The 21,935-nt window shown below is 42.2% G+C and overlaps 1 protein-coding gene across 3 annotated transcripts in view; it reads left to right on the forward strand.

Moving 5' to 3' along the window:
• The window catches only part of Dock8 (dedicator of cytokinesis 8), a 212,014-nt gene that overhangs the window by 140,385 nt on the left and 49,694 nt on the right, over positions 1 to 21,935 (forward strand). For all 3 annotated transcript variants that reach the window (XM_063250292.1, XM_003472270.4, XM_013155055.3), the window contains 6 exons: positions 500 to 669; positions 5,919 to 6,014; positions 9,764 to 9,859; positions 14,689 to 14,838; positions 17,252 to 17,365; positions 20,257 to 20,412. In XM_063250292.1, the coding sequence (XP_063106362.1) occupies positions 500 to 669; positions 5,919 to 6,014; positions 9,764 to 9,859; positions 14,689 to 14,838; positions 17,252 to 17,365; positions 20,257 to 20,412 (782 nt within the window). The remainder of the gene's footprint in view (positions 1 to 499; positions 670 to 5,918; positions 6,015 to 9,763; positions 9,860 to 14,688; positions 14,839 to 17,251; positions 17,366 to 20,256; positions 20,413 to 21,935) is intronic.

Genomic DNA, 21,935 nt, shown 5'->3' on the forward strand with positions numbered 1-21,935 from the left:
ATACTGATCTATTAAAAATACCCACATATTTAGTTTTTCTTTAGAATTTAGAAGCCATGGCAACTCTGGTTTCTGCTCCTCCATGGCAGTAGCAGGCTGGAGCTGAGGCCCATATCCACAGTTCACCCAGTCCTTACCCACCCCACCATTTTGTCCTTTCTGTTTCCAAAACACTGCCACTCTGCCCATCTGAGGTATTTGGTGATGAGACTAATACAAGAGCTCACCTTGACCAAGCATGGCAGCACATACCTATAATCCCAGTACTTAGGAGGCTGAGACAGGAGAATCACCATGAATTCAAAATCAGCCTGGGCTACATAGTCAGTTTAAGGCCAACCTAAACTACCCTAATCCTGTCTCAAGAAGAACAAAAAACAGAGCTCATCTGATAGGCTTTCATTCTACCACCTACCCCCGTCTTTTCCTTTTCTTTTTCCAAGCTCTGTGTGTAACTCTGGTCCTCTCTGTTGACTTGTCTCTACCCGGCGGGGTGCAGGTGGTCCCCCTTCCCTTCCTGACCCCCGATACCACACGTACGGACGCACGTCTGCCGCCGCCGTGAGCTCCAAGCTGCTGCAGGCCCGGGTGATGAGCAGCAGTAACCCAGACCTCTCAGGGTCACACTCTGCCGCTGACGAAGAAGTTAAAAACATCATGTCTTCCAAGGTAGGGAGTCTGTTGAACCCTGCGGTGACACACATTTTTAATTTTGTTTTTTATTTTTAGTTGATGTGTAAAGAGTACACACAATTAGGGGTTCCGATGTAATGTTTTGGTACAGGTATGCATTGTGTGGTGACTAAATCAAGACATTAGCTGACCCTGTTGACTCTGGGAGGCTGAAGCAGGAGGATCACAAGTTCCAGCCCAGCCTGGGCAACTTAGTGGATTCTGTCTTCAAAAAGAGGTCTAGGAATATAGCTCTGTGCAAAAGCCCTGAACTCAATTCCCAATACCACCAAAAAAAAAAAAAAAAAAAACCAAAAAAAACAAATTAGTACATCCATCACCTTGTATATGTACCATTTCTTTATGCTAAGAACACTCAGAATCCTCTCTTCCAGCTAATATTTTGCGGTAGTCACTACAGTGACATTTGCTATAATCACCCTACTCTGCAATAAAGCAACAGACCTGATTTCTCCCAACTGCAGCCTATAAAGCCTTTTGTAATATTTTTAACTAAAATTTGGAAAAAAAACACAAAAGGAGCTACTGTCACCACCCATGTTGTCTGTCAGATGCTCAGACTCGTCTGAGAGAACAGTGTTCTTCCCTTTGGACTGCTGGAGGCCAGTCAGAAAGAAGTAGGGGAGATGCTGGCATTGAAGGTCCTGCGGAGGCTTGGTTACCACTGATAAGGGATCCTTACAGCATAGCTGGCTGAGCCACATGGAGTCAATAAGACCATACATTTTATTTTCAAGGAAAATGGTTAGCTTTCCCTTTTCCTGATGGCCTTTGATTTGTTTTTTTAGCATCACCCTTTTCCATTCGTTAGCACTCCTGATTGATTAGCCTATACAATATCCCAAGTGAACAAAGGCAAATTTTGTAAACAGTTTAAAACTGAGAATGTAAGAGGATCAGTGACTTGCCTATACTGTCTTTCTTCTTATGTTTTCTCTTTTTAATATATTTCACCTCTATTTGATACATAGTGGTTGCACATACTTAGGGAGAGCAGTCTGATAGTTGAATACCTATGCACCATGTGTAATGATAAAATCAGGGAATCCGGGCAATTGATGTGTCTGTCGCCTCAGATGTATCATTGCTTTGTGCTGGTGGTACCCAAAATCTTCATACCACAGTGATATATGTGTGCTCATATTTACACTCATATAGCAGCACAGTTTATAAGAGCTAAATCCTGGAAACAACCCAAATGCCCATCATCAACCGAGGAATGGATTAAAAAAGATGTGCTTTTTTATAATGGAGTGCTGCTCAGCCATATAGAAGGATAAACTTGAGATTTTTATAAGTGCATGGATGCAATTCAAGACCATACTCGTAAATGAAATAAATCAGACCTACATGTGTAAACATTGTATTGTCTCACTAGTGTGAGAAACTGAATGAGTGAATAAGATCCCAAAAAAGGGAAAGAAAAAAGAAAAGGAAACATACATACATATATGCACACAAGAAAGTTGAGATAGTCTCACAGCTAATTTCTCTTAGTTCACTGAAAAGAACTTAGCTTGTGCTAATATTGTTGGGGTGATACTTCATGCCTGTATCTTGTACTCTGAATAACACTATGAAGGTAACCATATGCAGTGCACTCATTACTGTTACTCTCCTGCCAGTCTGTTTTGAAACTGTTTTATTGTTATTTATATATTTTTTTGCTTTACAATAAAAAAGTTCAAAATCTTTTCTACTAGCTGTCTTGAGATATTCAATTAATTATTCACAATCATAACTATCATTCTGTGCTAAAGAACATGAGAAGTTATTTCTCCTAAATGTGTATTCATATACACACTAACGGTACTGTTCCTCCACACACACACACACACACACATTCACCCTTCCTTGGCTCTAATAATGGCTATTCTGTTTCCTACTTTTTGAGATCAACCTTTTAGCTTTTATATGTAGGTGAGAATATGTAGTATTTGCACTTGTGTGCCTGGCTTGTTTCACTAAACATAATGTTGTCCAGTTCCATCTACCTTGCTACAAATGATAGTATCTTATTCTTTTGGGAGGGAGGGGCAACCGAACTTGAGCTCAGGACCTCGCCCTTTGCCAAGCAGACGCTATGCTGTTAAACTATATCCCTGGCCCCCTTTTTCTTTTATATGGGTGAATAATATTTCATTGTATATGTGTACTGTTTTCTTTATCCATTCATATGTTTATATGAATAGATATGTCTATAGACACATAGGTTAACTCCACATCTTAGCTATTGTGAACAGTGCTACAAGATATATGGGGTATAGGGCTGGGGATTTAGCTCAACAGCATAAGCGCCTGCCTGGCAAGTGCAAGGTCATGAGTTCAATCCCCAGTACTAAAAAAATAAAAAATAAATAGAAATAGGGGGTTTAGCTGTCTGTTACCTATGTTGATTCCATTTCCTTTTGATATATACCCAGTAGTAAGATTGCTGGATCAGATGGTAACTCTAATTGCTAATTTCTTGAGGATTCTGAATTCTGTCTTTCATAGTAGCTTTACTAATTTATGTTCTCATAATAGTTTTTAAAAGTTCTCATTCCTCAAAATCCTCACCCATGTTTGTTTCTTTTTGTCTTTTTGATAATAGTCCTTCTAACTGAGGGAGCTGTCACCGCAAGGTGGTTTTCATTTGAATTTCCATGCTGAATAATGATGTTAAGCATTTTTTCACATACAGTACTTGTTGGTTGTTCTTTTGATAAATGTCACTTGGGCGATTTGTCATTTTTTTCCTGATAAACTTTAAGACTTCAGCAGTTTTATGTTGACATAATTATTGCAAGTATAGTCCACAAAGTTTTTATCTACTCCATACAATTTCCCTGTTACTAATGTTTTGCATTAGAATGGTACACTTATCACAATTAATGAACAAATATTCTTGCATCATTGTTAATGTAAGTTCAGACTTTATTACATTTCCTCAATGAATTTTCAGGAATTTTTCCTTAATATCCCTTTTCTGTTCTGGGATCCCATCTGGGGTACCACAGGACATTTTGTGGTTGTCTCCTTAGGCTCCTCTGCTGATAACAGTTTCCTGACTTTCCTTGTTTTCATGATCTTGCTAGCTTTGAGGAGTAACAGTCAAACACATTGTAGAATGACTGTTTGAAAATTTTAAAATTATAATGTAATTCATATATCATAAAATTCGGTCCTTAAGTTTTTAGCACATTCACAGAGCTCCCATGTCCTCGAAACCTGAATCATCCCTGCAGTTTTCTGTGGCCTTATTTCCCCTGACTGTAGAAATCAAAGTCTCTAGGCTTCGACACAGTTTCCCTTACAAATTCCACTGGTGTGAGACCTTGTGATGCAAGGGGGGAAATCCGGAGAGCTAAGTTAGGGTCTGGTGCTGAGACTACCTAGCATTGTGGCCCTGGGCAGGTGATTCACCTGCCTGGGTCTTTGTCTTCCTCACTACATAGGTTCTGACTGCTGGGTGACCCTAAGAACCATCTGTGGGGTTTTTTTGAGCGGAGGGTACCGGGGATTGATCTCATGACTTCGTGCCTGCCAGGCAGGCGCTTGTACCACTAAGCTCTCATCTATGGTTTTTGGGATTTTTTTTGTTTTTTTGTCTTTTTCGTTTTTATTGGTACCAGGGATCAAACTCACGACTGCCTACTTGTAAAGCAGGCATTTATGCCGCTGAGCTAAATTACCAGCCCCCTCATCTATGGGTTTTTAAAAGAATGAGATCCATTCCAGGAGAATTTGATGGTCTATTGGTTGAACTATAAGAAACTGTTGATATTCTATCCTTTTGAATTACAAAAACAACCCATAATATGCAGAACTATCTCAGACCAGTTTCTGAGAGCTGATCAATAAGTTTTCAGGAATTTCTGAGCCAGTTGCGAAGCTCTGAGCCACACAATTTCATCAGCTGTGAGACAAACATTATTAAAAATTAAATTATATAAACTCACATTTGAATGATTTATATCAAAAGAAAAGGTAGTGTGGTATCCTGGATTATATTCTAGAACAAAACTAAGAGATTAATAGAAAAAGTGATAATATCCAAGTAAAATCTGTAGTTGAGTTCACTGGATTCTACCACTGTGAACATCTTAATTTTGACAAATGTACCATACAATATAAGGTATTAGCATTATAGAAGAATCCCGAGAAAGTGGCTAGAACTACCACTTCTGTATCTTGTCTGTAAATCTAGTAAGAATAACAATGTAAATAATTATTCCAGTATTAAAAAGTTTACTTTTTTTTTTTTTTTTTTTTTTTGTCTTTTTCCTTTTTATCGGTACCAGGGATCGAACTCATGACTGCCTGCTTGCAAGGCAGGCACTTATGCCGCTGAGCTAAATCCCCAGCCCCCTAAAAGTTTACTTTTAAAGAGTAGTTTTCACACCTCGTCTTTCCCAGGTGTTTTACTGCACTGTGCTGCTACTTGTGTTCTTGAGATCATTGGCAGTGTGTTGTGCCTGAGAAGTACACTATAATGGTGTGACCTGCATTGCCGTGGTACAGTGCTAAAAGTTGAACTCAGCTGCCATGAAAGGATTTTTAGCACAGGAATGGACAAATGTTACGCACAAAGCCGCTCCCCAAGTAGAGATGGTTCGATATTTTCCAGTGCACAATGCTTCCACTGCACATGTCAAATTCCTTTAAGCATACTCTTTTTCTGATTGCCTAAAGAACAGGGAATCTGTGGCTGCTTTTTACAGCCTTGACCTTTGTATTTTCTACTACTAAAAATGAAATATTAAATGTCTTTGTCGACTGGGTTAAAATTTTGCTAATTATCTTATAGGAAGGAGAAAAAATTTTGTTCAACACAAAGAATAGAGCATGCTCCTTCAAAAAGTGGCTCTCCACAGATTTGTTCAGGAGACTGAGTACAATACCACACTGAGCCACAGAGAGGCGCCGTGTCCACCCTTTTTTTCCTGCTCCTTCACTGAAGTCCAGATTGAAGAATATTGAAGGAATTACTCAGAGCCTCATTTTCACCTGGCTTTTAACTATAGGTTGTTACATATCAATATTAATGGCGATTACTTCAGGAGAAAGTAAAATTCTTATGTGAATTTACCTTCTTTGTTTTGTTTGTTGCAATTATTTCATTTTTACCTTTGTAACCAGAAAAAAAATCAGACATATACTAAAAATATATTCTGAAGTGATGATTTTCAGCTTTCAGGGTATCGTTATCAGCTGCATGCTAAGGCTTGGCTTGTATGTTTCAGGCTGTGGATCGCACCTGCAACCGGATATCTTACTATTGCTCCGGCAATAACGATGTTCCAGGTTCCAGTGCAGCCCCAAGACCAGCCAGCAAAAAGGTACACAGATAATCCCACGACAAAAAAGGTTTACCTGTGCCCTCGCGTGGTGATTGAAGACAGACACTGTCGGGATGCTTTCTAGCCTTGCTCCCTGCCCCAGTAACACACCCACACACAGTTTCACAGCCCGGAGCTTTAACCCCCCTACTCTGACCATCTGGTGGTCCCCCCACCGGAAGTTGTCTGAAAACTGACTACCGGACCCTGCCTTCAGAGTTTCTCACGCAGTAGATCTGAGGAAGGGCTCAAGCATTCGTATTTCTACTCCAGTGTAAGCACCAGGCTACACATTCACAAGCACTACACTAGCTTTTCTTTTAGTTTACATTGAGTTGAGGACACTTCATCCTTGAGGAAACTCAATGCAATAATTAGGTAATAATTGTGTTGGTACTATATAAAATAATATTACATTCCATAATTCTCTATAATCAGCCTTACCGCTGGGTTCAGAAGTTTGTAATTTCTTCAACCAACAAAACCCCCTCGTCATTATCACAGCCAGTGGTTATAAGACAGACAGTGAGACACTGAGGGATCAGGGGACAGTAGGACAAGAGCTGTGGGTCAGGCCAGCTGTCTGCCCTGTTTTCCCTTGTGCCAGGCACCCAAGCCTCTTAACTTTGGGGTAGCTACTTCAGGTTCTGCTACCCGTAACTCGGGAAGCCACTGGCAACAGTTAACCCTGCAGGGAAACGTTGATTGACCAGGCAAGTAGGGAATGACTCTGCACACAGCTTCCTCTGGGCTGGAGGAGAGAATAGAGAGCACAGGGAGCCTTGCCCCGACCTGAGGCTGCAGGCTTTCAGTAACCTAGGCGCCATATGTTGGGGAGAGGTAGCAGGAGTTAACTAGAAAAGGAAAACCGAAAGAAGATGTTGTTAGGCTAAAAGCTAATTTGTCACTTCCCATAGCACTAAGCCGCCACAGTCCCCTGCTTATAAGTATCACTTGCTTGAAAACCATGATTTCCCTACAGTCTGACTTCCTTTAGGCATGTCCTGTTTGGTTTTGCAACTACCTCATTTTGACCTGAAATGACCAGGAGAGAATCATTTAATGTCAGGGGTAAGTTCAGCCAGTGTGTTTGCTTTATAGCTTAGCAAATAGTGTTTTGCTGCTTGGCTATTTTATACAACCTCTGGAGCAAGGCGTTCTTGTACTAACACTGCCCAGTAAGCAGCATAAATTACTTTAAGAAGCAGCTTATCCTTGTCTAATCTCTTCCTGCCACAAGACTCTGGCAGTCAAACTGACCTATTTCTAGAGGCTGCTGCTGAAGCGGGCAGAACACGCCTTTCCTACCACGGGAAGATGGAGGTGTAGCCAGGTGCCATCAGGCCCTCAGTGTGTCACCAGCCTCAGTGGGGCCTTGCGTTAGTGACGATGGAAATTAAAACTAAAACAACAGTATGAATTTACTGGCAAAAGCTTTAATTAGAAAGAGAAAATAAGGACCCAGCTTGAGAAGCTGCAGAGGGCACTTTCTGATGAAGGGCAGACTGGCCCGTCAGTGAAGCAGAACAGGTGTGGCAGTGCTAGGGCAGGCGCTGGCATCTGCTCAGGCATTTCTTTTCCATCCTGATTTTATAGCTCAGGTGGAATCCTCACGACTCAAGGGGCACTCTCAGTGGCCATACGTCGGGCCCAGTGGAGACTTCTAGATGTGAGCGTTCTCAGTCTTAAAGAACACGAAAACAGGCTGGTTAGGTTTAGAACTAATAAAGTTGATTTACTAATTTCTAGGAGGACACTCCCTAAATGACTAGCATGCCTGTGTGCAGAGCTCAGAAGGATTTGACCAAGAGTTTTACAAAATGAAGGGCAAGCTTTGTTCTAGTTTTTAGTTTCCTATTGGGCATTTGTAGGCCCAAGTGAAAAGCCACCGTTTTTAATAATTAAAAAAAAATTAAACCACTTTTAAGTCCTTGTCTGTCTTAGAAGAAAACACAAATTATACTCTAACAGATTAAAGGGCCCAGGGGTTTGCTCATTTTCTGTCCTTACAGTAATCTCTGGCTCTGTCAAGTCGATCACCTCCTAAATTAAAATCTAACCCCACACCTCTCCCAGACAGCAGAACCTCACATGAAACACAGTGGGAGACAGACGTGCTGACGTGTAGTATTAAGGTTATTAGTTTGACTAACCTGACAAAATGAGGTGAAGCTGACAGATGAGCTCACCTGACTGTGATGTAAGCAGCTGGGGCACCCAGACATCTGCACAGAGCTCTTTTTTCCCTTTAGTTTAGTTTACCGTGAAAGGTAAATGTTTGGAATAAATTCAGGATACCTAAGGCAACTATGTCTGCACCACTAAAGACCCTCATGAGAGTGTCATGCTTCAGGAAGTGGCAAGAATGATGCATACCTGTGTTTGAAGTTAAGGAGAGTATTTTCAGAGAGAATAACAGCAATGTGTCTTTTACTGTAGTAATTTTTTAGAAGTTTAAATATTCAGGGCGGAGGATACAGCTCAGCAGCACAATGCCTGCCTGGCAAGTGCCAGGTCTTCAGTTTGATTCCCAGTACAAAAAAAAAGTTAAACATCCACTATATTTTTTGATATCTTGTGAGCAGCTCTCCAACTTTAACATCCATAAGAAGTAGTAAATTGAGCTGCATTCAGGAACAATCTATTAATTTATAATTAATTTTTGCTTCAGTTCACTTTAGTGCTTTACTTCCACATAAGCATGGTCTTAATCACTGAACAATAAAGAATGAGTTTATCTGCTTTTGTCCTAGGTTTTGCAGGGTAAGATAATGAAAGCCACAGAAAATTCCCAAACAAAGCGTTTGCTTTAGTTAGCATGGCCAGGTGTCCTGGTTTGAGTAGGTCTGAGGGGGTCCCCAGGATGCAAGACTTTTCATTGGGGAACTAAAACACTCTGAGGCAAACTGAGATAAGTTTGCTCTTAGCTTTGAACTTCTCCATCAAAACTGTTGTCAGAACCATTAACTATTACACAAAGAAATTGAAGAATGGATAGGAAAGGTTAAAAAATATGTCTGATATTTTTGCTATCTGCTCTCCAAAATGACTCGAAGAGAAGCAGAACTATAAAATAAAACTTAGAGATATTCCAAGCACCTGACCCTGAGACACAGAAAGTTTAGAAGTTGTAAATTCAGGCTAATACCATAAAGCCAATCAGGTTTCCCACGTGAAGCCAGTGTGGGGTTACACAAACACTGGTGCTGCCTGCAAAGGAGTTTAAATGACTTTTCGCTGGTGGCCTGCAAAGTGCGACCCTACACCAACAGCATTGGCATCCCATGTCACTTGGCAGAAATGCAGCTTCTCGCACCCTGCCCGTTAGTGTTTTATCCGGCCCTCCTGGGGGTTCTGATACACATTCAAATTTGAGAACCACTGTAACCGACCAAGTGATTTTATGGATGAAAAAACTGAGGGAAAAGAGAAAAAGAGCTTGCATGTGGTCAGACTGTGTGGCCACGCACAGCATTCCTGTGTTCTGACCGCTGCTCTGGGTGCTTCCCGGGACAGTTTTCTCATACTGAGTCGATTCCTTCAAACCTAGCGCCCCTGCACAGTACCAACACCAACCGTCCCCTGCCCACCTGAATGTCCTCCAGCTTCAGCATTTCAGCACCAACTCCACTGTCCCTCGTGTGTGGCCTAGGACACATGTTTCAGGAGCTAACAAACTGTTAACTGAAAAAGAAAAATGTTGGTGCATACAAGCTTTGTTATCACTTAGTTTTGTGGTTTTTGCTCAGCATTTCCACGAAGAGCTTGCCCTGCAGATGGTGGTCAGCACTGGGATGGTGAGAGAATCCGTCTTCAAATATTCCTGGTTCTTCTTTGAGCTTCTGGTAAGATTCCTGAGTATCTGTATCCATAAGGCAAGAAAAGCAATGGTAGAAAGTCACTGATATGTCCCATATCAGGAATTAACACCTTGATCACTGAGTTGCTCCTGCTAAAAATCTGGGATTATTCCTTGAAATCTCCCCAAGCCCTCCATCCATCCCCCAGCGAATCCCACTGATTGTACCTCAAATCTCCTTCCAAGCTATCACATTGTATCATGTCCCCCCAGCCAATCCATCTCTTATATGCCATTTGCAATAAGCTCCTCTTTCTCCGTCCTGCATCCAGTTTTGACTTGAGCCCATCCGTTCTGCCCAGAACAGCCAGTGGTACCCAGCTAATGTCACTCCTTCATTTCAGACTCTTCAACAGTTTTCAGTGTACTAAGAATGAACATTTTTTATATCATGGCTAAAAAGCTCTTGTGTGATTCCCTTGTTTACCTCCATCTCTTGGTCTCCTTCTTTCCCCTTTTAGTTCTTTGGAGGTACCAGGCTCTTCCTCAGTCTCAAAGTGCTTCTTGGGTTTTCTCCCCACTTCCCACCCTTCCCTCCTCAGCAAACACATACTGTGTGTTCCCTTTAGATTTCAGTTTGGATATAACCACTGTGTGGTATGTCTCCCACTTTATTAGCCCCCTTTATTTTTTTAAATAGAAGCATGGTAGTGAGACGTGAGCTTTGTGCTGTGATGGGAAATGGATTGGGTATAATACCAAATCCTCTCTCTTCTTGAGCGTGAGAAGTATTAAAACCAACACTCCATGTCCTGTACATCCTACTTCTATTTACCCATCCCACTCACCATAAAGCTTCTCCATAAGTTAGATTCACTTGTATCATGAGTCATCTGTAAATAATTCATATAAATACAGTAGTCCTGAGTGTCAGCCACCAAGATTGCAGATTAAAAATTAAGAACAAAAACTAAAGTTGTTCTTGTAGGATCTCCTAGAAGAAAGTCCTGAAGGAAAAGTGTTTCAGTTCAAAGAACTTTTATTTGTTCATAAACCTACATTTATCTCACATAATCACTCTTAGATCTTAATAATTAAATCCTCTAAGTACTATGCTATCATTGTTCAACTGAGTGACCAAATCCCTTGGACAGTGGTTCTCAAACCCTGCTATGTGAGGGTCCCAGTGGCAGATCTAGCGGCTCATCAATACATCCTTAAAATCTAGTAATTGCCTGAAAGAATGAGTGGTTACCCCTGTACACACACCCAGGTTAGGGAGGGATTTGCCAGCCTACTCAGCCAGAAAAGGCCAGAGTTTCAGTTTGTTAACTCCTCCGACCAGGTTCTTTTCCTTCCCCATAACTTTGAGTTATGAAACATCGTCTCAGCTTATAGTATTGACAACATGAAAAGACCTTTCATTCAGAAATTAACTTTAGTGCCAAGTGTGGTAGCACATACCTCAGAAGACTGAAGCAAGGATCACTGCAAGTTTGAAGCTAACCTGGGCTACATAGTAAGTTCAAGGCCAGCCTAGACTACATTGTGAGATCCTGTCTCAAAAAAATTAATTAAGTTTACAAGGCTATCATTGTCATTTCATTCTAAATCACACGAACTCCATGCTGCTCAGCCTGAGTGCTTCCCTATGGCAGCCCAGAGCTGTTTTGAAGGCAAGTTTGCACGCTCAGTAGGTGTAACCATGGCTGCATCCTTCACATAATCCCAGGAACAGCTGGCATCCCCAAGGAAGGGAAAATAATAACATCCAGAGTGTATCGTACGTCTTCCTGTATGTGCACCAAGCACAGCTTTGAGTATTTTAAAGCATAATCTCCTTTAATCCTCATACAACCTCAAAACAGGAGTTTTTATGATTTCCTACTTGCAGATTGGGTTGGAAGAAGAGTGGTAGCCATAAGGAAGGTCTCCCGGTCTGCCAAAGGCTCCAGCAGTGCTGCTTCAGTGCCCCTAACTGCAGGAAGCGAAAAAGTAAAAGTTGCTTTTGGCCTTACACACTTATTTACTAGGATGTGCTGGGCCCAAAAGAGAAATAAAAAACTAACCTTCCTTACCTCCAGGAGTGCTTTGTGTCAAGTGAATGAAGTAGCTGGGAAGAAAGCTGCTAACCTAAGCACGCTGGCAGGATGGCCCAACCTGCAGATCAACCAAGATGCCCAGCAGTCACTCTGCAGGCCGTAACCTAACTGTCGGAGGCCTACCAGGCCAGGATTAGCAGTGCTCATGGGGTTAACTGAAGAGCAGTTGCCAGAAGGCTTCTGCCCAGGTGTATGCAAGGTGACAGGAGCCAACAAGGATTAGTGAGGCACCCAACATGCAGCCCCTGCCAGCAAGCATCCTTTAGCTCTAAAGAGCTCTAAAGAACTGAGGGGACAGAGCAGTGCAATGGGGACCAGAGGAGGCTGCCACGCTGTGGCAAGGGAGTGAGAAAAGGCCCAGGCCTCTCTGTTCTCCCACCCATTGGCCAGTTCCTCCCAGAAACAGAGGCAGAGTGGGGTCCAAGTGATCTGTGCACAGAGACACTGCAGCTGGGGGCAGAGAAGGGCAGCAAATCCATCTAGGGGCCGTGATAGAAGCAAATGGGAACTATAAGCCCAGCCAGGGCTCTGCAAAGAAATTGATCTTGAATTGCCATAGAATGCTCAGCCTGCATGCAGTGTTACCTACCTACCTATCTGACCGATGGCCAGGAAGTTTTTTTTTTGTCTTTTTCATTTTTATCGGTACCAGGAAGTTATTTAAAAACCACAGCAGACCTCCCCATGGAAGCTTGAAGACAAACAACTGGCCTCCTAGTACTTAGCCAACAACCTAGGCCATTTAACACCCTTGGGGTGTGCTTATGGCCAGGCTGCTAATGAACTAGGACTTTGTCAGCAGAGCTGTTAGGCCCAGTCCTTGGGTGAATTTCACATTCGCCTGATGAATAAGCTCCTGTGCTTCAGGGAAACACCAGGCCAGACCTTGGAGACCAGAGGTAAATGGGTGACCTAGTTTACTCACTTGGGACATGAAGTCCTGCTCTAAGGGGTTCTTGAAATGTACCCCTCCTTTGAATGGAGCATAAAAGCCAGTATGGGAGAAAAGATTGTCCTGTGTCAGCCCATCCTACAAATAAAGGGGCAGACATCCACTTGCATTTCTGCTGAGTGTTCGTCTCTGGAGACCCAGGGACACAGTAGCTGGCAGATTGTGGATGGTCTGGAAAGAGGCCATTAGTTGGAAGTAGGGTATTGTGAGGATTATTTATTTGCTTGTAGGATGGCCAGACTCAGCAGGCAGAAGCCAAATGGAGGAGTGAGTTCTAAAAACCCAGGGTAGGTTAGCCAACACAGAAGCAGGATTGAGGTTGCCCAAACAAAGAGGCCTTGTCTTCCTAGGTCCTTGGTTAGGAGCATAGGGAGAAGGATGCTATTATCAAACAAAAAAACAAAACATGGTGTCTGATTCCCATCCTTCATTCAGATCCTTCCTCCAAATATATGTGGCTGCATGAGCTGTGGGCCCATCCCATATCCCTGGAGTGAGGAGAAACCATGGTTCTTACAGTAGGTTTTCTGTCATCTCCAAGCTGGCATTTTCTGAAAACATAAAACACTTACAGAACACTTAAGGCTATCTCTTGTTCTTGTGCTTTTGTTTTCTTTTTGTGTCAGTGCTTTTAAAATAATTGGCAGTCCTGCGTTCAAAATAGAAATCTGCTGTTACTACATGAAAGTTCTCCCAGATAATTTTCCAGAGTGGAAGTCGGTTTCCACATACCTGCCCAGCTCTGACCTGGGGGCAGGTGTGAGTAATTCACCTTCCAGGGCCATTTCTTTTCCCAGTGACTCTGACCAGCCTGGACAGGTTTATAATGATGGCTCAGAGGGTAGGTATGAGCCTTGGGAATGTTACCTTCTCTATCAGACTGTTTCTGACAGTTCTCAGCAACTTCCCCAAGGATAACACTCAACTTTTGATGATGCAGAAGGGGGTTACATAGACACCTGAATCTCCTGGTCTCAGAAGTCCAAAACATAAGTATGGTCGGGAGTTTAAATTGCGGGAGGCATTGAGCTGGTGTTACACTATCGATTAGATAGATAGATAGATAGATATAGACAAATGGATGCATGTGTGTATACATAAACATATATGTGTGTACATATGTATACACACATATGTACATACATAGATAATGGATCATTCTGCAAGTTTGGCTGATACAAGTTAAAATACAATTTCTGTTAGGAGCAGTATCCTACATAGTGGATCACTTTCCAGCTAACCAACAAAATCTTGCTCAACCCACACTACAACTTAAATTTACAGAAGCAAAAATAACCTGCGAACTGCTTCTGAAAAACCTATGCGCTCTGTTGCACCTTGAAACTCCAGACAGGAAGAACGTTGCTTCCCTGGTCTCCTTCCTGTAGTTTCAGGAGCAGACAAGATTTCAAATCACACCCTAAACAGTCTCAGAAGCATTCTCTTCTGTGTCCTGTGTCATTGCTGTGACACAGTCCTGGCTCCATGGTCGCCTCTGCTTCCTGATGGAGATCACTGAGGAAAGGACAGTTTGCTGAGGCTGGAGCTTAAGAATCAAGCTCCTGACTTTGTTGGTAGCAACAAGGGAGCCCCTAGACTTGGGGTCAGGAAGAGGACACCCTTTCCACCTCCTGCCACCATGGCAACCATCCTTGGGTGACAGGCATTTTCTACTCCTCCAGCCAGCTTGTGCACCACCAGCACTAATAAAGTGTCGGAAAGTCCACCGTGAAAGAGCTTTTCTTCAGGTCATCCCTTTTTTACACACCACGCAAGTAGGTCACCAGTCTCCATGTTGACATTTCTCCTATCCGGCTATAGGTCAAAAGCATGGCCCAGTATGTACATAACCTGGACAAATCGGACAATTTCCGGAGGACCCGTTTTTCTGACCGCTTCAAAGATGACATAACTACCATCGTCAATGTGGTCACCTCGGAGATTGCAGCCCTGTTAGTGAAACCTCAGAAGGTAACTGCATCTCTTATACTCAAATTTCTAATCTGTTTACTCTGAACATGTTTCATTCTCAAGCAGAGAAAAACAAGCATTACTGAAAAAAATGATTAAAATATAACCACACATGATTATTAAAAGCAATATTGGGGTCGGGGATATAGCTCAGGGGCACAGCATCTGCCTGGCAAATGTGTAGTCCTGAGTTTGATTCCTGGTATCAAATAAATAATAAATAAAAGCAGTATGTTACACTGGACTGAACTCTAAGGGCTCTGGGGGTCACCACCAAGAAATTTCAAAAAATGCAACTACTGTGTATTGCAAACATACATTAATTTTGAAAAAGCACAAAATATGCTCAGAAAATTTAAAAAGAGATTGCCATATGGATGATCATTTAAGTTGTTGCATAAATGACAATATGAGAAAAGATACTCTGTTCTTTAGAAATACTTTCTGAAGTATTGTGAAGCAAATAGGATATTTGCAACCCACTTTGAAATGGTTCAGAAAACAATTTTTATGCATATAGAGAAAGATGATAACAGCAACGTAGCAAAATACTGCTCTATCTCGTTAAAGGATATACAGGAGTTCAAAGAACTGTTCCTGTCCGTTTTCTGTAAGTTTGAAATTATTTTGTAAGAAAAATTTAAAATATATAAAAGGAAATAAAATTTTAAAAGGTAGAGCTAAGTGGGGCTGGAGATTTAGCTCAGCGGCATAAGCGCCTGCCTTGGAAGCAGGCAGTCCTGAGTTCGATCCCTGGTACTAACAAAAAGGAAAAAGACACAAAAAAAAAAAAAAAAAAAAAGGTACAGGTAAGCATAATACTTTAGGGAGCAAGATTTATTACGTGTACCTCTGTCGTTGTTAAGAATTAGTATAGTACCAAGTGCGCAGGAGATTTCCATTTGCTTCTTTCTCATGGCAAACTTCGTTTGAACGCCATTGGTGTCTTCATATTGCCAAGTGTGAAAATAAGTAAGGTTAATACATTTTCCAAAAGCCACACCGCTTGCAGAAAAGCCCAGGCACACACAGACATTCATACAGTGAGGGCACCTCCCCCGGGAGCGGCCAGCTGTAGATGCTGAGGGCTTGGGGTTTTTAGAGATGTAATGGAAACCTCTGTGTCAGTTCTCCATCTGTCCCCGAGGCTGGGCAACTTGGCCTGAATTTGCAAACTGTGCATGTAACAAGAGGAGCAGTTTTAAGTTATTTTCTCAATGATGTCAGTGGACGTTGATTTGTTATTCTGAGGATGAAGGACACACATATGGGAAGTTGAGTCTCTGATTGCTCTGAAGTACTATAAAATCCTTCATGAATATGAGCAGTAAGAAGTAATAAAAAAAATTAAGATTAAAAATATAAAACTCTGGCCCCATTTCGTGGAAGAATTCACACTACTAAGTATGAGTCTGATGCCTCAGAGCCAGGAATGCTGCTTAATTGAGGGAAAAAAATTCCTTAGGTAAAAACCGATTCTTTTATCCTGAATGGAGCTTATGCAATGATCCTTAAAAATTAAGGATCTGAGCTGGGTGCGGTGGTGTGTGCCTGCAGTCCCAGCACTCTGGTAGGCTGAGGCACAAGGCCAGCAAATTCAGATGCAGCCTGGGAAACACCTAGCAACTTAACCAAGACCTTGTCTCAAAAAAAAATTGTTTTTTCAATAATAGCCATTATTTATTTTTTAGCTTTTTGAGAAAGGGTCACATTATGTGGTTTAGGCTAGCCTTGAACTCACAGCAGTCCTCCTGCCTCAGCCTCCCAAGTGCTGAAATTACAAGCAATGCACCACTGTGCCTGGCAGCTTAAAAAAACAATCATTTTTTTGTTTTTGTTTTTTGGTACTGGAAATCAAACTCAGGACCATGTGCTTCCTAGGCAAGCACGTATGCCACTGAGCTATATCCCCAGCCCTCAAATAAAATTTTTAAAAACATTTTTTAAAGGACTGAGGATGTCTCTCAATGAAAAGGCCCTGAGTTTAATCCCTAGTACCACAGTCAGTCAATTAACTTAGATTTTAAAAAGAATCCATCTTATGGAAGATAGTGAATAAGTCTCAAGTTACTTCATTCCCCAAAACAAAACAAAATCAGAACCCAACCTTCTATAATAGAGGATGTGCTCAATTATATCCATACCAAGAAAAAAATGAGCAGAATGAAATACACCTGAATACTCACAGTATAGATGACATTACCAGACTCAATTTGATAGTCAAAGTATTAGATAAGGACTTATCTAATTTAGATGAGATAAATTATATTGGCTACAATTTTTCAGATTTAAACTGCTTCACCCAGAGAGACAGTGGCTGATACAGGATCTGCCTCCCCCAGTGTCCCCACCGTGGGGCCTGGAAGTTCATGCCCCGGGCTCACACACAGTGATTTGTATGTTTGTTTTGAAGGAAAATGAACAGGCAGAAAAGATCAACATCAGCCTGGCTTTCTTCTTGTATGACCTTCTGTCTCTTATGGACCGAGGCTTTGTGTTTAACCTCATCAAACATTATTGCAACCAGGTGAGTGCTCCTGGGACCAGTTTTTTGGGTGCCTTCCCTCTGACTTGCTGTTATCCCACAAGTGCTGTCTTGTTCACTGGCATGACAGCAGGGTGAGCCCTGCACCTCCTGGGCTTTCTTCTCAGTGGAACACTGTTCAGAGGCTTCTGGGAAAGGAGCCACCTTCCAGAGGAGCAGGGTGCCACCAGTGGAGAGGAACTAGAAAAAGTCACATGTCTCACTTGTGCTCAGCACCAGGGTTTGAAGGCAAACTTAAAACTAAAAGGTCCTTTCTTATCAACAGGAAACTGCTGTCCACTAGATTTTATGAGACCTGCAAAGCAGTCAGGTGCTACAGTGCTAAAAGTCTGCTGGACTGAGCTATTTTTCGAGTAATTGAATGTACAAATTTCCAATTCGGTGTGGGCTAAAGGGATAGGTGTGAGCCTACAGTGATGAGGAGACTGTCCTTAACTCATTTACAGCACACCCTTTGCTGGAGGCCACTCTGTAAAGAGCGGAATGATAAAAGAGAAGTCTAAGGACAAGACAGTGGTCCCAAGATTCTCCATCCTGTGCATCCAGGCATCTGTCCCCTGGAGGGTCTTCTGTTCCCAGATCCCTCAAACAGATCACACAGGAATCCTTCACTTCTCTCTGCCCTCCTTTCTGTTTAGGATTCCAGGTCACTGGGTGAATTTCAAATATAACCTCATCTATTTCCAAAACACCGGATGTTTAGAAAAAGAGAGCAGGGAACATCACTGCAGACCCAGGGTCTGCTTTACACTGTGAGCAGTTTTCATTTCAAAAGGGAAATAGGCAAACCACCTGCTCTGCAAAATGCCGTTTGGCTTTTCTTTTTCACTGTTATTTTTTTTTTTTTTTTTTCTTGCTCAGTCTCTTTCTCTTCTAAATTCTTTCCTTTCCTATAAACTACCTACTCTATTTTTCTTCCGGTCTCCTGCTTCCGCTTCTAAAGACCTCTGGACCAGAGCCTTGGCGACCTGAGTCCTAACCCAGTCCAGTGATGCTCTTCTCCTCTTCCCAGGCTCAAGTTTCCTCACCTGCTGGGTTAGGAACAAGGCTGGGTTAGACTTTTCCAGGGTTTGATACTCAGATGTGTGTTTTGGGTCTGCTGGTGACATCCAGGTTATTGCTTAACACCATTGAGCTACTTTGGCTTAAAGAGGTCACTGACCCAGGGAGTGGTGGCTTCCTTTATGGGATTAACTTCATCCCTGAGGCAAGTGCCATTCTTCCAAAGTCCTCTGATTTTATCATTCTGCATACCTGACTCAAACCATACTGTCCTGCTTCTGCCATTTAAAGACTTAGCAGAAAAAAAAAAAAAATCCTTACTGATAATAGCTATAAGCTTAGCCTTTGCTTAATAGTCATTAACAACAGAGCTGCTTCTCCAGTCACGCTCCCTCTCCTACTGTGTGCCACTAAGTTAAATTAACACCACCTCTAGCTTCAGCTGCTGAGGCTGCAGCCTGGGTCCTGACCTTTGGGGAGGACGTTTCAGGAGCTGTACTTTGTTCCTCCTTTGTGTTCATCACTCAAACAATTTGAAATTTCTGTTTTTAATGTCTCAAAGGGATTTGAGAGATGCCCACAGCGAGCCTCCCTTACCACAAATACCTTGTGCTTTCTTGGTCTGAGAGATCCCTCAATCTAAGGACTCTCAGTGTGTGACCCTAAGAGAGAGACATGCAACCAAGCCCTCATCAGTTCAACTTGCTGATGTTCCCAGCTGTTCCAAGCCATCCCTGCTCTTGGAAATAGAATGGTCCCAGGGGCTCCCTTTATTAGGTGGGGGACATGTGTTGCACTTTATATAAATGTTGCTGTTTGCTTAAGTGGGTTGATTTCTGTAAGCAAAATGCCCCTCAACACAATGACTTGGGAAAGGGCTGAAAATGTGAATGATATAGCTCAGAAACTGCTCTCAGAGTGAGTCACAGCAGGACGTCTGTTTGCAAGCTCGAGCTGCAGTAAGGGGCAGGACTGGTTCCTGATGAAATACTGGTGGGAGCAGCCTATTGGCCCTCATCTTCCCCTGCTTTGCCTACAGGAGCTGCCTCTGAGCCTGGGTCCTCTCACTGTTCCTCCTACCTGAGGAAAGGAAAGAATCCTCTAGCCTGTCACTGTTGTCAGCCTTTCATTGCTTGTTTCAAGATTTGTTTTTTAAGACAAAGTTTTACTAAGTCATTAAATTGCCAAGGCTGGTTTGAACTTGGACTCCTCCTGCCTCGGCCTCTCAGAGTGCTGGGCTGTAGACATGGACCGCAACACCTGGCTAGGCCTTGTTTTTTCAAACAAAGGTTTGTCCTAAAACCTCTTCCAGCTTTCTTCCTTCTCTTTTATTCCTTCCTCTTCCACTTACAGCAAATTCATTGACCTTTTCGCAGGCTGGTAAGTACTTTCCTAGCCAGTTCAATGCCTCCCTCTAGGGAACTGGTTTGATAATTTCCCAAGGGGATGCTAAAGTCGTCCAGTCATAATCCATTCATTTTATGTGACCCTTTGTGAGGTCAGCGACTTTGATGTGGCTTCTCAGACACTGCGGGGATTTGTAAAATTAATTATATTACGTTACACTCAAGCTATACCTCAGGGTTCTTTGCAGCCCAGGCTTCCTCTGGTATTAAGATTTGACAATGTGGAGAATTGGGCAAGAATCTTCATCTTGGACACCCTAATCCTCTTAGGGTGGAAGCATGAAAGGGAACAGGAAAGACCGGAAACCGGTTAGGTCTCCCTGGAATGCAGAATTTGTCATCTGCTGCCATGTTCAATTAACTGTATTAAATCGATTGTCTTAATTTGCAGAGAAAGGACATTTTTGTATCTGTCCACCTCATCTCTGCTTACTTTTTAACAAGTATTTCTCACTTTCTCCTCAGCTGTCAGCCAAGCTCAGTAACATTCCAACGCTCATCTCCATGCGGCTGGAGTTCCTGAGAATCCTCTGTAGCCATGAGCATTACCTCAACCTGAACCTCTTCTTTATGAATACTGATACTGCGCCAGCGTCACCTTGTCCCTCCATATCTTCACAGGTAATCAGCTGGTCAAAGAATTTATTCAGGCAATTTGATTTGATTACCTTAATCGTGCATTTACTATAAATGTTGGCCTTAATTAATTCAAAGGAAAAGCAAGCTATCAGACAAGATCAGCTGATCCAGATAGGACAAGTAGGCTATTCTGACATTGTACCATCTTAACAAATAATTAAAGGCTAAGCAGTTTGGTTTCTTTCTGGGCTGGGGGCGTCCCTGATGAGGTCAAATGTGGCAAGGAAATCTATAATCACTGTGGAAATTAAGAAACTCACAGAAATACCGGTTGAAAAAAAAAGATGGTTAAAAAAAAGGGGGGGCTGGGGATTTAGCTCAGCGGCATAAGCACCTGCCTTGCAAGTGCGTGGTCGTGAGTTTGATCCCTGGTACCAGTAAAAAACAAATAAATAAATAAATAAGGTAAGAAACTCACAGAAAGTACCAATCTTTTTTTGTCTGAAATTAACCGATTTTACATTATGCAAAAGCAGAATTCCAAAATCAAGCAGGTTTTGGAACCCTTGGGTTAACCAGATTTCTTTGTGGCAGGTAATCCAGAAACTTTTAACATACAGGATAGAAGAGGAGATGGGAGAAAGAATGTGCAGTGGTTATTCCCAAAGTGATCTGATTATGGAAACTTTTTCCCCTTAAATTTCTTAAAGGATTAGTGTCCTCTAGAAAAACCTTAAGGAAATGCTATTTTAAAATTATGTTCTATGGTAGCAAACAAATCAGTAGCTCAGGGCAGAGAGCAGGATATCTCAGCATTGCAACCTGTTTCTGTGCATATTCCTTTTGTACTAGCACAAGGGTGAAAAGCTTATTTTATTAATTTAAAAGATTAACAGAAAACAAGCTTGGAGCAGTGGTGCATCCCAGTGGCTCAGGAGACTGAAATAAGAGGGTTGAAAGTTTAAGGCTGGCTTTGGACATTAGAGAGACCCTGTCTCAAAGTAAAAAGTAAGATGGGTGTGGTGGCATATATGTGTAATCCCAGCATTCTAAGAATTCAGGGCAGAAGGATTGAAAATTAAAGCCTAGCCTGGGCAATTTAGCCACTTAGCTAAACACTATGTCTAAATTTTTAAAAAATAAATAGGCATAAGAAAGGACTGGGAAGCACTCAAGGGGCTGAGACAGGAGGATTGCCTCGAGGCCAGCTTGTACTACATAGTGAGTTCAAGGCCAGTTTGAACTGCATAGGGAGACCCTGCCTCAAAAAGACAAAAACAAAACAAAAAAAGGACTGGGGGATCAGTGAATCCCCAGTACCACTAGGAAAAGAGGAAGGAAGGAAGGAAGGAAGGAAGGAAGGAAGGAAGGAAGGAAGGAAGGAAGGAAGGAAGAAAAAGAAAGAGAAAGAGAAAGAAGAAAAGCTGAAGCAAAAGGTCACTTGAGCCCAAGAATTGAAGATCAGCCTGCAACACTGAGTGTGTGTGTGTGTGTGTGTGTGTGTGTGTGTGATGGCGTGATCCAGATGTTAGCTACACGACTATGGTAATGTGGCCTGGACACAG

This window comes from Cavia porcellus, unplaced genomic scaffold (genome assembly GCF_034190915.1).
Source record: "Cavia porcellus strain 051 isolate PalLab524CR breed Dunkin Hartley unplaced genomic scaffold, mCavPor4.1 scaffold_1, whole genome shotgun sequence".
In the NCBI taxonomy this organism is placed as follows: Eukaryota; Metazoa; Chordata; class Mammalia; order Rodentia; family Caviidae; genus Cavia; species Cavia porcellus.